This window comes from Ostrea edulis, chromosome 2, assembly GCF_947568905.1.
Source record: "Ostrea edulis chromosome 2, xbOstEdul1.1, whole genome shotgun sequence".
Classification (NCBI taxonomy): domain Eukaryota; kingdom Metazoa; phylum Mollusca; class Bivalvia; order Ostreida; family Ostreidae; genus Ostrea; species Ostrea edulis.
Window position 1 is genome coordinate 74,884,196 of NC_079165.1, and position 19,316 is coordinate 74,903,511.

General features: G+C 36.0%; 1 protein-coding gene across 1 annotated transcript in view; it reads right to left on the reverse strand.

Annotated features, from left to right (window-relative positions):
• Positions 1–18,760, reverse strand: part of LOC125682368 (N-acetylneuraminate lyase B-like) — a 23,002-nt gene extending 4,242 nt beyond the window's left edge. Inside the window, exons 1-9 of the mRNA XM_048922880.2 lie at positions 18,611–18,760; positions 18,330–18,397; positions 17,698–17,768; positions 17,077–17,164; positions 16,813–16,867; positions 9,730–9,805; positions 9,482–9,574; positions 9,018–9,157; positions 3,743–3,914 (exon numbers count right to left, since the gene is read on the reverse strand). Of these exons, the coding sequence (XP_048778837.2) occupies positions 3,743–3,914; positions 9,018–9,157; positions 9,482–9,574; positions 9,730–9,805; positions 16,813–16,867; positions 17,077–17,164; positions 17,698–17,768; positions 18,330–18,397; positions 18,611–18,619 (772 nt within the window). The 5' untranslated portion in view covers positions 18,620–18,760. The remainder of the gene's footprint in view (positions 1–3,742; positions 3,915–9,017; positions 9,158–9,481; positions 9,575–9,729; positions 9,806–16,812; positions 16,868–17,076; positions 17,165–17,697; positions 17,769–18,329; positions 18,398–18,610) is intronic.
• Between the last annotated feature and the right edge of the window lie 556 nt (positions 18,761–19,316).

A 19,316-nucleotide genomic window follows, 5' to 3' on the forward strand; every position in this document is an offset into this window, starting at 1 on the left:
AGAGAAAAAATATGCGGAAAACAGGACTGACGGACGGAGCGCAAACCTGAAGTACCCTTCGACTTCGTCGGTAGGAGACTAATAAATTCAGAAGTTAATACAATACTTCATGACACAACGAACTTTGACACAATAGATAAATGGACAATCACCATTCTTGACATATGATAGTTGGGACAAAAATTATTATTATGGACAATAAAAGGTAATTAAATTCAAAACATTTAAAAATGTATCATTTCAAAATATCATTTTTTAAAAATGCAAATCTTGTAGAGGGATAATATCAATATTCAATGTATCATCAAATTAATTAATGATAATTATACAAAATAGTACATGTGTATTACAGAAATATGTGACAACGAATGAGTCACATGTATGAAAAGTCTAGGTCATGATATAGTCCTTAAACTTTATTGGTATTTTCACGGTTCGCGAATTGCTGCGCGCTTTGATTGGAGTCTCCAATGACAGGGTATGCTTACCCCTCCTAGGCACCTGTTCCCACCTCCGGTGTGTCCGGGGTCTATGTTTGCCCAACTCTGGTGTAAAGGGGTCGGTGTTTGCCTAACTATCTATTTTGTATTGCTTGTAGGAGTTATGAGATTGATCATTGTTTGTTATCTTCACCTTTCATTACTGCCTATGGCGAGAAATGTCTCTTTTAGGGATTCTGAAGCAATTTCCGGTTTCGAAACGATAGACTTGTTCACACTTTCAGTGTTGGGGCTTCCAGCAGTACTTATAAATGGGTCATCATATATGTACGACTGGTAAGAGTCTGATCCGTTCGCATCGTGGGTTTCTGCAGTTGGGCTTATGTCTATACGGTTTCTACGGTATGACTTCCCATCACTGTTAATGATGTATGATCGGTTTCCAAGCGATTCGGAACATGTGCCAAATTTCCAATGTTTGTCGTTAGGGTGTTTCTTCATACGTACATTTTGTCCCACATGTAGTTCTGGTAGATTCTTGGTATGTTTGTCACATTGCTGCTTGGATATCTGTCTCTTGTCCATTATCTTCTCGTGTGTATTCTCAACGATTGATTGAATATTGTTTAAGGTCCCACTTGAGAATATTTCACTCATATGGAGATGTCACCACTGCCGGTGAAGGGCTGCAAAATTCAGGCCTATGCTCGGCGCTTATAGCCATTGAGTAGGGAGGGTTCTTTATCGTGACATACCTGCCTTGACACGCGACCTCGGTTTTGCGGTCTCATCCGAAAGACCGCCCCATTTAGTCGCCTCTTACGATAAGCAAGGGGTATTGAGGATCTTTTCTAACCTGGATCCCCACGGGATACAATCGGTATAGACATACATACATATATATACATTACCAAACCTTATGCATACATTTAAAATGACTGCCATACAATGAAATGGCTGAAAAATTTCTAAACCATAAGATAGAAAACTGCCGACATGAATGTTGACATTCAAGCCTAAAGTTGAGAGAACCGGATGGAGGGTAGGTAGTTTCTTGAGAAATACACCATCTTATCGTGCAATTTGCTGAAGTGACTTTACTTAAACTTCACGTGATATGAAGACCTTAAATAGTTCAGGACATATTGAATAGGTTAGTTTTTTTAATCAAAGGAATGTTATAAACTCCCAGGTCAAGGTCACCATCGGATCACATGAAAAGTCTTGCCGTGAAGAATGTATATACAAATTATGAAAGCCTTACCTTAAATAGTTCAAGAGATTTCTTCAAAGATTTTCCCTATACATGTATATCTGAATGTAAAACCTTGATCCCCTATTGTGGTCCCGTTCCACCCTAACCCCGGGAACCATGATTTGAACAAACTTTAATCTACTGTATGTCAGGAAGCTTTCATGAAAATTTCCACTTTTCTGAACTTGTGGTTCTTGAAAAAAGATTGTTTTAAAAAAATTCTAATATATCTGAATGTAAAACTTTGATCGCCTATTGTCACCCTGCCCAACCCTACCCCGGGAACCATGATTTGAACAAACTTGAATCTACAAGTTTTCCATATATACACTGTACATGTATTCGCATGTAAACTTGTGACCCCTTATTGTGGATTCACCCTTCCCCTGGGGGCCATGATGTTTTAAAATAAACTTGAATTAGCACTATTTCAGGAAAACATTTCGGGTAAACTTCAACTTTTCTGACCCAGTGGTTCTTGAGCAGGTTTTTAAATTACCCCACCCTATTTTTGCGATTATCTCCCCTTTGATGGGGCCTGTTCCTTCATTTCAAGAGACTTGATAGCCCTTGGCCCAAAGATATTTATTGTCAAATTTGGTTGAAATCAACAGACGTCGGACAAAAAGTGATAAGAAAAGCTTAATTCAGATTTCAGCTCAGGTGAGCTAAAACAGAGGACCCATGTCGCCACAGGCGTTTGCACGTTAAAGAACCCCCACTGATACGGCTCTGAACGTCATGAATATATTTAGATTCTTGACACTTCAACTTCATCTGATGACGTATCAATATCTATGAAATGTCTCAAAGAACGTATAACAAATAAGAAAAAACAAAACTCAAAAGTGTATACGCTTGAGCTTAGTTTGTCGGGGTGAAAATAGTGTACTTCCTTAGACAAAGAAACGGAATGCAAGGCCGACTAACTTTTGGCGAAAACTGACTAGTCGTCCTAATCCCATCCTAAAACAGACAAAACAATTTATCAAGCAAGCCGAATATTTGGAGATTGACAACATGAAGCTCACCCTTTCTTTAGCAAATGTACTATATGAACTTCAGTACCAGTAATTTCTAACAAATATTACAACCAAGCAGACCATCAATTCGTAACATGGCAACTTAAGGTATTCCCTGCCAGTATTTTGTGTCAAAATATCGTTACTAACATTCCATCAGTGACTGTGATCTTGGCCATTTAAAACATTCATAAAAATGGATTTTTCTCTATTTACATGCACCTATCAGAATGAAAGAAAGCAAAAGTGAGCAAGCTCACATACCCCACCCTCCAACATTGCTTGACAATGTCTCACATAATGAATGTTAATGCTATGCATTACTGCAAGAACAGGAGAGACGGGCTCGAAATCTAAGTTCAAAAGGGGCATGCATAACTCACCGAAAAATAACGGAATCAGGATTTCCTGGGAATATGCACATCTACACAGTGTGTCCTTACTAACTACAAAGTTTCTCGAAATTCTGTTGAGATCTCGGAGAAGTTGCACTGACAAGAACAGGACAGGCGGGCTCGAAATTTTAAGTTCAAATGGGACATGACTCCCAAAAATTATTAAATCAGAATTTGCTGGGAATATGCACATCTACACAGTGTGTCTTTATTAACTACACGATTTCATGAAATTCTGTTGAGCGGTCTCAGAGGAGTTGCACTGACTAGAAAGGGACTGACGGACGGGTCAAAAACATTATACCCTCCGTAACTTCGTTGCGTGGAGTATAATAATGTTGCAAATATGACAGCAATGTCTGTAACAGTAACATGTAGAAGGTATCCGTAATATCGTTCAATTAATAATCAATCATTGTGACACGCCCTTCGACCAATTCATAATCAATCACCCTCTTTCGCTCCCTACCTGTCACAATTGTGTATGAAACTGTATTCTTTATATGGTGTCCATGACATTTTTCCGAACGCACGGGCAATGTCCTGTAACTTTGTTTGGAGGGATCATAAACATAAGCATATTTAACTGCCTTTGCGATAATATTACATCTATTGTGTTGCATCTAATACCATATTTAAGCATTATCCGTAAGACTTTCTGGACACGAATTTGTTCTCCTCTGGCCCTTTCCATTTCCCCACTCTCAAGGTACTGAAGAATTCTTTGGGAGATCAACGGCATACAGTTATGTAGTGTACCGACCGCACCATGAGCACCCATGACTACATTTGCCATCAGTTGCTAAAGGGATAAACATGTAATTATGTAGGTTCATTAATCTTTTGTAAACACAATTAAAGCTGTATGACCCCGATGTTCATGTATTATTTTTGTACATAATTACTTTAAAACAGATTAATTACTTTATAAAGTTATTAACTTTCCCTTAATTACATGCTTGAAAACATCTGCATGTAAACGAAAACAGTGCGAATATTATTTAGAAAGTAAATATAGTGGCTACATATATAAATCATCCCATAATAAACGTCTATAAATAGACCCACGCGCGTCAGGGGAATCCCAACATGATGTATTAACTCATACGCAACTGTCTAGTTTTAAGACTGAAAGAGCGTAAAACAACGAATTACTAAGAGGTATTTGATATTTTTATTTCTATTAAACTTATGGTACGGTACTGTTATAACAAAATACACAGCTTTACAAAGATAAGATCACCGATGATCTGAAAGTTTGAACTGGTCACGTGACTGTCACTTGACATGGCAGAGTGACGCGGTTATTTGTAAACATCGATTTAAAATCAAATTATTTGGGTTAAAACAGGTGAAATAATTGTTGATATGTCGGACAGTCTCATAACTACATGCGTTCGATGATTTAATAGCGTTTTTACGAGATGGAAAAAAAATATTGTAATTCGGACCATACAGCTTTAAATAAATCGATGTTCTTTGATCACAATACCTAACAATATAATACCGAGCAAAGCTAGGACGGACCGAAGGCCTGTCCTCGAAGCAAGGCTCTAAAGGTCAGTTTTAAATTTGACTTCAACAGATGCAAGACGTTGACGTGCATATTATAATTTATGCACTCAATTTGTTCACAATGAATGGTATAAATATTATTGTAACAGTTTTTAGCAAATGATTTAACAGAAAAAGAGTAATACAACTAAGTAGATGAATGAGTTCATGAGTTTCTTAAGTTGGTGGTCAATTTTGTTTATTTTCATGTCTTTTAAATTGCAATCGGGATGCATAATTGTTTATAATTGTTTGGTTAAAAAGAAAACAAGAGACCCGTAGGCCACATCGCTCACCTGAGTCACCTTGGCCCATATTTAAAGATATCCCCTATAGATGTATATTCGCATGTAAAACTTCGATCTCTATTGTGGGCCAAACCTATCCCCGGGGCCATGATTTTTACAAACTTGAATCTGCACTATGACAGGAAGCTTTAATGAAAATGTAAACTTATCTGGCCCAATGGTTTTTCAGAAGATTTTTAAACATTTTCTCTACATATATGTATGTAAAACTTTTGATTCCCTATTGTGGCCTCTTCTACTCTTGGGGCCATGATTTTAACAAACTTGAATCTACACTACATCAGGAAGCTTTTATGTAAATACAAATTTTCCTGGCTCAGTGGTTCTTGAGAAGAAGATTGTTTAAAAAAAATTCCCTATGTATTTATATGTAAAATTTGATTCCCTATTGTGGCCTCATCCTACACACGGGGACCATTATTTTACTAAATTGAATCTTCACTATGTCAGGAAGCTGTAATGTAAATGTGTACTTTCCTGGCCCAGTGGTTCTTGAGAACAGTATTTTTAAAGATTTTCCCTAAATATTGGCAGGTGAAATTTTGATTCTTTATTATGGCCCCATCCTACGCCCGGTGGTCATGGGTTTAACAAACTTGAATCTGCAATATGTCAGGAAGCATTCAAGTAAATGTCAGCTCTTCTGGTCCAGTGGTTCTTGAAAATATTTTTAAATGATCTCACCCTATTTTTGCACTTCTGTGATTATCTCCCCTTTAAAGAGGGCATGACCCTTCATTAGAACAAACTTGAAAGCGCTTCACCCAAGGATGCTCTTTGCCAAGTTTGGTTGAAATTTGCCCAGTCGTTCTGGAGAAGTTAAGAATGTAAAAAGTTTTCAAACGGACGGACGGACAGACGATCAGTAAAGCTAACTTGAGCTTTCAGCTCAGGTGAGCTAAATAACATCAAAGCTAAGTGTGAAGTCACAATGCTGGCATAGACGGATCAGATAATTACCCTCATATATCCCCCTTTATTATTTTGATGTTACTGGGCGTTTAGCGCAAGGGAAATTTTTGTAAATAATTGATATTTTCAAGTGAAGGAATATATTTGAATTCTATTTCTAATTTGCCATACGTAGCTGAAGTATGATAATCACTTGGGGCATGAATATAGCTGAGGGGTTAGAGCGTTCGCTCCGCATGCGGAAAGGCCCGGGGTTTGAATCCCGGCCGCGACACACCTAAGTCGTTAAAACAGGTAGTGACAGTTCCATCGCCAAACGCTCGGCATCAGGTGTGAATGTAACGGGTCCTCGGAGATGACCTTAAAAACGGATGACCCGTGTCACAGTATGTGTGGCACGCTAAAGAACTCTCACTGCTAAATGGCCGTAAGCGCCGAGCATGGGCCTAAATTTGAAGCCTTTCACCGGTCTTGGTGACGTCCCCATATGAGTGAAAAATTCTCGAGTGAAACGCAAGATACAATCAATCAATCTAATAAAACATGGATAAACGCCTAAGATGGACCTATTTTTTAAAATAACAAGAGGCCCACAGGCCTTATCGGTCAACTGAGTACTAGTGAAAAGTATCACTACTCCCAAGGGCTATGGAGTCTAGAAAAAAATCCTGTTCTGAATATATAAGCTAAATTCTAATGTTCAGCAACAGTATAAAACAAGATGTGTTCTTAAAACTTCAATGCCCTTTAACATGCATACACTGATGAGAGGCTTTACATAATATAATATTTGTATTAACATTAAAAGATATGCCTAACTTGGACCCATCCTAGAGTCAAAACCCTGGGTTGTGAAATTCATAATTTTTTTGTACATCCTTTTCTGCTTTTCCTAAGTAGGCATTTAGATTTTATATAGTATCAGCAAACTTAAATACGTCCTTCAAATCATTATCATAATTTTGACACCACCCTGAAACCGAACCCATACCCCAAGGATCATGCAATTTACAATTTTGGTAAAGGACTACCTACTCCTTCTAGATATCCATTTAGTTTTAATTTAGTATCAATAACACCAAAGAAAATGTTAATCAAATGTTTTACACATAAACACTATATACTAAGTTTGGCCTCGCCCTGGGGTCAAACCCCCTATCCTGGGGATCATGAAATTTACAATTTTGGTAAAGACCTTCCTGCTCTACATCGCTATCCATTTAATTTATCTTAAACATGTGCAAATCTAGAGAAGAAAATGTTTGAATATTGATCAATTTTGGGCAGTTTTTGTCCCGCCCCTAGGGCCCCTGGAATCCTGAAATTTACAATTTATGTCCCTCTTGTTCCAAGATGCTTCTTACCAAATTTTAAAAGAATTGGAAAAGTACATGTAGTTATCACGAAGTTGGAAAAAATATATTCTTCACACATTTAAAAACTGACCGTTTTTGCCCCACCCTAATACCAAATCTGGTACCCCTAAGATCACCAAATTTACAATTTTGATAAAGGACTGTCTGTTCTGTCTAACTATCCATTTAGTTTCAATTTAGTATCAATAGCATTAAAGAAGATGTTATTTAAATGTTTTACACATAAACTCTATATGATAAATTTGATCCCGCCCTGGGGTCAAAACCCCTACACAGGGAATCATGAAATTTACAATTCTGATACAGGCCTTCCTGCTGTACATTACTATGCATTTACATTTTCTTACACATGTGCGGTTCTAGAGAATATTTTTGAAAATTGGTCATTTTGGACAGTTTTTGCCCCGCTCCTAGGGCTCAGGGGTGAATAGTAGTTATTCAGAAGAAGTTAAAAAAGGGTTCAATTGTTAACGCACGACAACCAATTGCAATAGAGGTCACCTGAGTTTACTCAGGAGACCTAGAAATATATTTATGAAAATTGAAATGGTTATTTGTTAATGTTCTTTTTTATCGACGTATAAAATCTTCAAAAACATGTCTATTAGGAAAAAGGTATATCGGAGAAATATATTTTAAAAAGAAGTTGAAATGAAATGGTCAAAATTCAGAAATATTGCGCTTTTTCAAATTTGAACCAAGCCCGATCGGAATTATAAAAATGTAGTTACAGAGAAGATTGTAATCAGAAACCTACATTCACATGATGTAGAATGGTTTACAAATGAATGTATAAGGAAATTAATTGATTGGTGTAATTGCGTATAATTAGCAACAATAGGATTTTAAGCAATTTCTATCGATTTTGATTGGGATAGGTGCTTTTTCTCTCCTGTTTGATTTAAGGCTAAAATTTAACGATATATCTGAAATTTGGTAATTTCATTTCAATTTTGTTTTGAAATACATTTAACTGGTATATCTTTTTCAATTTGAAATGGTTTTTGAAGATTTTATCCGTAGATTTAAAACAAATATTAACAGACAACCTTTTCAATTTTCATAAATATTTCCTTTTTAAATAATCAGAACGTCTATCTGGGTCCTTTATGCATGTTTTATTAGATATCCATATAATGTATCAAACAACAGCGAAATTTGGACTCTAGAATCTCTTGTTTGCCAACAAAACAAAACGCCTTTTTATCATTCCGGATAAAAATCATATAGGATAATTGAGAGCTTGTATCAACTCTTTTGATAGTGAAATCATACTTCATAAGAGGTGTTTTAAAGAGCCATTAAATAAAATTTTGATGTAATGGGCTGCATTAAAGTGACTTTGAATTGTTAGATGAAACCATGAAAACAAACAGGAAACACAATCCTTAAGAAAGATGCATGTCTGATTAAATTTAGATGAAAATGGGTTAGATCTTTGTAAAAAAAAATATATAGCAATTTCCTTTCCAGTGGCACGGGTTTTTATTAGTAACCTTGACAATGAAGAAGGTCAAGCGTTCGTTTTACATGCATCTGATGCACCAACATTGGTACCGTACAAGTTTGACATATTATAATAGGTATCCTTTGTTTAATGTACTCGAGAAATATAAAGTAGGAATATTTATTTTCCTGCTTAAAGTTGCATGTAATTCATTTTGTTACATAGATTTCCACGAGAAAACAGGTGATCGATCAACTTAATGGAACTATAAAAAGCAATAGAGAAAATAACCAACATTTTTACCCTACCTCATCACTACCACAGAGAATATTAAATTTTCCCGCAAACAAGCAGCCAATCACATCCCCGAGATCGTTCGAGGCAAACTTCAGACCAACCAAGTTTGGTATCCTTTTCCTTGCCGTTGTTAAGAAATCTTCCATCTTAACTTGAACAGAAGCAATTCATTTGGGTTATGTACCATAAAGTCAATCATTGCATTTATACTTATCAAACAAGAATACACTATCATTGGATTGGGAAATGCTAATTGTCAAGAAAACCATAATTTAATATTTTGATTCGATAAATGTTTCCATGTACTGGAGAAAAAACACAAAAATCTACGATGCCTTGTCTGACTGTTGTTGTGAATACAACCGGTAAATATTTAGCAAATAATTGAAGTGATATTCCGTTGCCAGACATCAATCACCCCAAATAATGACATATTGATTTAACCAACTAATAATTAAGATTTTAAGAAACTCACAGTCTACTCCTGTCATGTAGGGCAAATGATAATAGTAGAAAGGAAGATTTGGAGCAGCATCCGCCACTGTTTTACAGTGTTCAATAAGACAGCCTAGTTACGGGTAAAGCAAAACAAGCATATAAAAATTCAATGTCATAAAGGGCGTTCTTCAATTCATTGATAATCAAAAGTACCACGTGCTTTAACATATATAGATGAAGGAATGTACTCCCTTTCACTCATAAGGGATGATTCTTAGTTCTCACCAATAGTGTTTGGTTTGAAGAACAAAGGTGGAAGGGATGCAAATGCGTCTGCTCCTGCTGTGACGGCATGTTTAGTCTTAAAAGATACAAAGGGATTCTTTAATAATCACTGTAGAATATCTAAACGTGTGTGGACTTTCAACAAGCCGGACAAGATAATACGGGATAAAGTGAGCAAAGGTAATACGGGACTAAACCGTTCTCATGGACACGGAATTCACCAAATGTGAATCCAACAAAATTGTAAAGTTAAGAAATACATTTCAGTTTTGATCGATTGATTGATTAAGTAAATATTGTTTAACGTCCCTCTCTAGAATTTTTCACTCATATAGAGACGTCACCACTGCAGGTGAAGGGCTACAAAATTTAGGCCTATGTTCGGCGCTACGGCCTCTGAGCAGGGAGGGATCTTTATCGTGTCACACCAATTGTGACACGGGGCTCGGTGTTTGTGGTCTCATCCGAAGGACCGCCCCATTTAGTCGCCTCTTCCGACAAGCAAGGGGTACTGAGGACCTATTCTAACCCGGATCTCCACGGGATCATTTCAGTTTTGAAATATTATGTATCACATCAACTTTTAAAGCGAACGAATCCGATGTGTATGAAGGATTTGGGATGAGTTTATTTGAAAGTTCGTACATTTACTGACATCCTGCGGATTAGTGTTGAACCCGAAGAGATACAGCGGGAAAGAAAGACTGAAACAGAACCAATGCAAACTAAGGTGAAGTTTACGATCCATAGTATGAGAAATTAACAGATATGAAATAGGTATAAGGCTAACAGACAATTTATGCTTGAATGGGATTAAAAGGTCATCTCATCATTAATCTAAATATTAAGATACAAGTATTTAGTTTAAAAATAAACTGCTAGAAGTCCTCCCTATTTAGGTTTGGAGTGCTCCGGTCACAAAGTCTCTATTACTTAAAAATGTTATATCAAACACAAGATGTTTAACTTGCTGACTTAATACGATCATGAATTGTCGTTGTTATAATACAAAACACACTCCCATGTTGTAGGTACACACATACACTGTATTATATATACATACCACACTCCCTGTTGTAGGTACACACATACACTGTATTATATATACATACCACACTCCATGTTGTAGGTACACACATACACTGTATTATATATACATACCACACTCCCTGTTGTAGGTACACACATACACTGTATTATATATACATACCACACTCCCATGTTGTAGGTACACACATATACTGTATTATATAATACATACCACACTCCCATGTTGTAGGTACACGCATACACTGTACTATATATACATACCACGCTCCCATGTTGTAGGACACACATACACTGTATTATATAATACATACCACACTCCCATTTTGTAGGTACACACATATACTGTATTATATAATACATACAACACTCCCATGTTGTAGGTACACGCATACACTGTATTATATATACATACCACACTCCCATCTTGTAGGACACACATACACTGTATTATATATACATACCACACTCCCATGTTGTAGGACACACATACACTGTATTATATATACATACCACGCTCCCATGTTGTAGGACACACATATACTGTATTATATAATACATACCACACTCCCATGTTGTAGGTACACACATACACTGTATTATATATACATACCACACTCCCATGTTGTAGGTACACTCATACACTGTATTATATATACATATCACACTCCCATGTTGTAGGACACACATACACTGTATTATATATACATACCACACTCCCATGTTGTAGGACACACATACACTGTATTATATAATACATACTACACTCCCATGTTGTAGGTACACACATACACTGTATTATATATATACATACCACACTCCCTGTTGTAGGTACACACATACACTGTATTATATATACATACCACACTCCCTGTTGTAGGTACACACATACACGGTATTATATATACATAACACACTCCCATGTTGTAGGACACACATATACTGTATTATATAATACATACCACACTCCCATGTTGTAGGTACACACATACACTGTATTATATATACATACCACACTCCCATGTTGTAGGTACACTCATACACTGTATTATATATACATACCACACTCCCATGTTGTAGGACACACATACACTGTATTATATATACATACCACACTCCCATGTTGTAGGACACACATACACTGTATTATATAATACATACTACACTCCCATATTGTAGGTACACACATACACTGTATTATATATATATACCACACTCCCATGTTGTAGGTACACACATACACTGTATTATATATACATACCACACTCCCATGTTGTAGGTACACACATACACTGTATTATATATACATACCACACTCCCATGTTGTAGGACACACATACACTGTATTATATAATACATACTACACTCCCATGTTGTAGGTACACTCATACACGGTATTATATATACATACCACACTCCCTGTTGTAGGTACACACATACACTGTATTATATATACATACCACACTCCCATGTTGTAGGACACACATACACTGTATTATATATACATACCACACTCCCATGTTGTAGGTACACTCATACACTGTATTATATATACATACCACACTCCCATGTTGTAGGTACACACATACACTGTATTATATATACATACCACACTCCCTGTTGTAGGTACACACATACACTGTATTACATATACATACCACACTCCCTGTTGTAGGTACACACATACACTGTATTATATATACATACCACACTCCCATGTTGTAGGTACACGCATACACTGTATTATATATACATACCACACTCCCATTTTGTAGGTACACACATATACTGTATTATATAATACATACCACACTCCCTGTTGTAGGTACACACATACACTGTATTATATATACATACCACACTCCCTGTTGTAGGTACACACATACACTGTATTATATATACATACCACACTCCCTGTTGTAGGTACACACATACACTGTATTATATATACATACCACACTCCCTGTTGTAGGTACACACATACACTGTATTATATATACATACCACACTCCCTGTTGTAGGTACACACATACACTGTATTATATATACATACCACACTCCCTGTTGTAGGTACAAACATACACTGTATTATATATACATACCACACTCCCATGTTGTAGGTACACGCATACACTGTATTATATATACATACCACACTCCCATGTTGTAGGTACACACATACACTGTATTATATAATACATACCACACTCCCTGTTGTAGGTACACACATACACTGTATTATATATACATACCACACTCCCATGTTGTAGGTACACGCATACACTGTACTATATATACATACCACGCTCCCATGTTGTAGGACACACATACACTGTATTATCTAGTACATACCACACTCCCATGTTGTAGGTACACATATACACTGTATTATATATACATACCACACTCCCATGTTGTAGGTACACGCATACACTGTACTATATATACATACCACGCTCCCATGTTGTAGGACACACATACACTGTATTATCTAGTACATACCACACTCCCATGTTGTAGGTACACATATACACTGTATTATATATACATACCACACTCCCATGTTGTAGGTACACACATACACTGTATTATATATACATACCACACTCCCATGTTGTAGGACACACATACACTGTATTATATATACATACCACACTCCCATGTTGTAGGTACACACATACACTGTATTATATATACATACCACACTCCCATGTTGTAGGTACACGCATACACTGTATTATATATATATACCACACTCCCATGTTGTAGTTACACATATACACTGTATTATATATACATACCACACTCCCATGTTGTAGGTACACACATACACTGTATTATATATACATACCACACTCCCATGTTGTAGGTACACACATACACTGTATTATATATACATACCACACTCCCATGTTGTAGGTACACACATACACTGTATTATATATATATACCACACTCCCATGTTGTAGTTACACATATACACTGTATTATATATACATACCACACTACCATGTTGTAGGTACACACATACACTGTATTATATATACATACCACACTCCGTGTTGTAGGTACACACATACACTGTATTATATATGCATACCACACTCCCTGTTGTAGGTACACATATATACTGTATTATATATACATACCACACTCCCATGTTGTAGGTACACACATACACTGTATTATATATACATACCACACTCCCATGTTGTAGGTACACACATACACTGTATTATATATACATACCACACTCCCTGTTGTAGGTACACACATACACTGTATTATATATACATACCACACTCCCATGTTGTAGGTACACGCATATACTGTATTATATAATACATACCACACTCCCATGTTGTAGGTACACACATACACTGTATTATATATACATACCACACTCCCATTTTGTAGGTACACACATATACTGTATTATATAGTACATACCACACTCCCTGTTGTAGGTACACACATACACTGTATTATATATACATACCACACTCCCTGTTGTAGGTACACATATATACTGTATTATATATACATACCACACTCCCATGTTGTAGGTACACACATACACTGTATTATATATACATACCACACTCCCTGTTGTAGGTACACACATACACTGTATTATATATACATACCACACTCCCATGTTGTAGGTACACACATACACTGTATTATATATACATACCACACTCCCATGTTGTAGGTACACACATACACTGTATTATATGTAAATTTACATGTAAATGTGCGTTAATGACGTTTTGCCACGGGGGGGGGGGGGGGGGGGTATAAAGTACCTGTGTTCTTTCCTTTCTCTACCCTGGTCCCATAGTATTCTCTTTAGAGAAGTCGAGAGGCATAGTCTTCATCGACTTCTCTTCGCAAGCATTCATGTTTTGATTCTGGAAAACGTATAAATGCCAGAGTCGGTGACGGGTTATGCTTCGACCGACGTTTCGACTTAGATGTGCCTGGATTTACGCAATAGACAAGTTATTTTCAAACATTTAACAGCAATGTACAAAACTGTCACAAAGAAATCAAAACTTGCTTCTAATCCGTTTTCAACATGCCCCTGTCCCGGGTTTAAATCACAACTCTGATTACTTCAGCCTGCTTTTCTCTAAAATGGTCCCCTGTTGTGACAGCTCCCAAGACCAGTTAACGTTAACCCGGGACAGGGGACATGTTGAAAATGGATTAAAAGCAAGTAAATGTTGATTTCCCTGCGACAGTTTTGTGCATTATTGTTAAATGTTAGAAAACATTTTGTCTATTGCATAAATCCAGGCACATCAGAGTCGAAACGTCGGTCGAAGCATAAACCGTCACCGACTCCGGCATTTACACGTTTTCCAGAATCAAAACATGAATGCTTGCGAAGAGAAGTCGATAAAGGCTATGCCTCTCGACTTCTCTAAAGAGAATAGTCCCATAGGTGTCGCTGCTGGCTAATACATCTGTCAATGCCGATATTTCAAAATTCTTGTAAAACGCTTTGTTTTTATACAGACGTTTAACTTCGCTTAATCAATTTATGATGCAGAATTTTAAGATAAAATTGTTTTACCGCTTGTAAACAAATTCAAAAAATTTAGATTTTAATCATAATATAGTATTTTCTTCCGAATTTTGGTGTTATCTTGGCTATATTAATCATTCTAATTCTTAAATTCTATTCCGTTTTCCGTTCCGCGTTTTAGCAACATCCCCGTGTAAATAAAGAATGAAATATATCACATTCTTACTTTAATTTCATTTCCATCTGAATTTCCAGCTGTTGAAATAAGGCATTACATGTACCTGTACTGATAACCGCATTCTTACAACTTCAACGTAATCATCAAGAAATGGCTTTCAATACAATTTGTAGAGATATCAAAGGCACACACATTAGAAAAGTAAATATCACTAAATAAAAATATTAGCCCTTCAACTTCAAAATGCTACCGTTCCGTGGGTATTCGGGGTAGCATAGGCCCCCGGTACCCCTTGCTTGTCGTAAGAGGCGACTAAATGGTGCGGTCCTCCGGATGAGACCGCAAAAACCGAGGTCTCGTGTCACAGTAAGTGTGGCACGATATTAAAGATCCCTCCCCGCTCAAAGGCCATAAGCGCCAAGCATAGGCCAAAATTTTGCAGCCCTTCACCGGCAGTAAAAAAATTTCGAGCAGGACGTTAATCAAAACAATATTCAATCAATTAAAATGCTAGCATGTCTTAGACAGACGATCTCTATGAGAGTTGTGTGGCTATGTGGTAATAGTAATCATCATGAACTGTTCACTACAAACGATTTAACATGATATATCTTTATGGTAGAGTAATATTACGAAGTACGTGTACATGTTTAATACAAATATTTTAGATTTTATCCAAATAAAAATACAGAGAAGGGGAGAGTTATATACACGTGCAAAATAATGCATTTTTACAATTTCTTCCGAGATGGAGCAGATCATGCGTTGTTAAAAGATAATTTCTTTTGTTGCCATTAAAAGTCAATCCTGGATTTCTCTAAATAAACTTAAGTTGAATCTTGGACGTAAGTATGTGATTTTACTATAGGATTAAATATTCTTTTGGAAGAATTTATCGATGTGTAAACTCCGGACATTTTACTCACAAACTGAATAAAAGTGCGAAGCACTTTTATGTTAAGTTTGTGAGTAAAATGTCCGGAGTTTACACATCGATAAATTCTTCCAAAAGAATGTTTGATTCTTATAATTTCAATTCATTGACTTTATTAACAATTTCAAAAAATTGAATAGTTACCCGCACTATGTTGTTTGTTTTCAGGCGTGTATGAATACATCGCGTTTTCGGATTTATTGATGTGTAAACTCTTGTTCAGCTTTATTTTTGTCCAATCAAAACAATTGTAATAAATAAGATTGGAATTATTCAACCTTTAACAACTCAAATAAAAGAAAACTCAACATTAAGTTTGAAAGCTTTTTAAGAAATCCAAGCACGTTGGTTAGAAATGAAAGCACTATCTATGTTGTTTCAAAGACTTACTAAATCAACACTCTCCTTGACATTCAAGCCTCCCACATGTACCACGATTTTCAACCTGAATTATAATTTAATTACATTCTCAATCCAAAGTTCGTAATGAGTTACGGTTGGCATAATGATATATGGGTCTTATGCTTTGAAATAAACGATGAAATAGCACCATATTAAACGTAACCCAACCATAGTATCGTTCCCTTTACGTTAGAAAAAAAATCTCAAGTGTAAAACATGAGTAAAGGAATGTAGTACAAAAGAATAACATACCTCCCCCTTGCTGAGGCAATCCATTTTTCAACAACTTTCTTTCTCTCTTCCATCGTCATGGACTGACCTTCACCAGTTGTTCCGTTCACTGACGCATCATTTTTGTAATGTTAAAATACATGTACATATGTAATTCATAAATGAGAAGAAATCATTACAACAAAATATTACGGATTTACTTTCGAATCATCTACTGGTATGTTTTTTTCATACTTAGCCTCAAACAGAAATTAGTGGAAAACAATACATTTCCTCTCAATACCCCCACCCCCACTTGTCTCATTAAATCTTTCCTTGTGTGTTTTAGTTTCTAATTGTGTCTTTTTTCTTTTAAATATTTTCATCATTAAAGAAAATGACATGATTAGCAGGTGAAATATTTTTATCTGACTTTAACAGACGTCCGAAATTACCTAGAGTTTCATTGTCGTCTTTTTCGAATCGGTCAATATGATAATCAAAAATGTAAAATGGAATGAATCGATTCAGACAGGAAACTGAATATAACCAGATTATGTAAGCATCAACTCTTTGGTTTATTATATCTATTATAGTTTGTAAGACTGGGGTTGTCTCTATTAAGTAATTCTGTACAGAGAATTCAAATCAGAAAACCCTTACCAAAAACTGCCTTGATGTTATTTTTCAGTAAAAATTCACAATAGTCATCAATCATAAGTAAATTCAGCTCCCTGTTAAAAGAAGAAATAAATATTGTTATGATTAGCGCTTCGTGAAAAGTATGTTGGCGTGGAGTGCAGAATTCATACGCATCTGGTACATCAAAATTGGTACCGTATAAGTTTTACATTATGACCCCTGGGTCGAGGCCTCTGCTGGTGGACTATTAGTCCCCGAGGGTCTCTACAGCCCAGTAGCTAAGTACTTCGTTACTAGTTTGAAAATACGGATGTATATTTAATTGCTGTTATAAAATTTAGAAATTCATTTCAAAATTAAGGATTATCTCCCTCATGCATAGCTCTTATCCTTGGACGAATTTGGCTCCACTTTTTTTGGCACGCTGTTTTTGGCTATATTTAGCTCTAAAACTTCATAGTTGTTTCGGATTTCAAACATTTCGGTTGAGCATCACTGAAGAGACATTATTTGTCGAAATGCGCATCTGGTGCATCAAAATTGGTACCGTATAAGTTTTACATTGTTAATGAGGAAATAATTATCATTACAATTGATAAAGGTATCAAAGACAAAAACATTTGAAATGTAAATATATAATAAATGTTTCAAACCCATTGTCTTGAAAAGGAGTAAAGACCGCGGGAACTAGTCCCTCCAACCAAAAGTCTTCAAATAGCTTCTGAAAAAAACAAACCGTCTTACTTGACATGCTATGTAAGTGATATTGTAGCTTGTGTTTGATATCAATGTTCAGTGTATAGACATGTACATGTATGGTATATACTACTGCGAACGATTGAATATTCAACCGCGAACTATAACTTCGTGTGTATGAAGATTGCAAGAAATAAAAAGAAAAGATTAATATATAAATATAGGTTTCATGTCGTACCTTAGCCATGGATGGTATCACTGCAATTTGGAATTGTATCTTATCAAACGCTATTTGCAGTCGGAGTGCCGTAGATAAGGGACATATACTAGTATACACATACAGACTTCCTATCGTACATGTACCTTGGCGATGGTTTCACTGCAATGTGAATTTCTGTCTTATCAAACGCTATTTGCAGACGAAATGCCTATAGATAAGAAACATATACAAATATACACTGTACATGTACTCAAATTGAGATCTGCCGAACGCAGGTTACATGTAATAGGCCTTTAAACATACTGTTCTTTTAACGGTAGCGAGATTTATAAAGAAACTAATACTGATTGCATAGTTCAACTTATATTAAATTGAATTTGGTGCTGTAGATCTTGACAATATTGATACGAAAATAAACCAAAATCAGTTGGAACAAGAGGTAAAAATTAGTATATAGTGTTTATGTGTAAAATATTTAATTAACATCTTCTTTAGTTGAGTTTATTCAGGTGACTTAAAAATATTGATGGGAAAAAATATGCCAATGGGGTAATCGAGCTCGGTTTTTAAACAAAAGAAAAGTGTGATTAAAAACCCATCGCAGCAGCAGTCTTGGTGTGTGTGTGTGTGTGTTACGAATGATGTTACCAACATTCGCAACGTCATTCATTTACTTTTCTTGCATAATTTCAAAAAGAATTCAGAATAGCCTTACATTTGTATT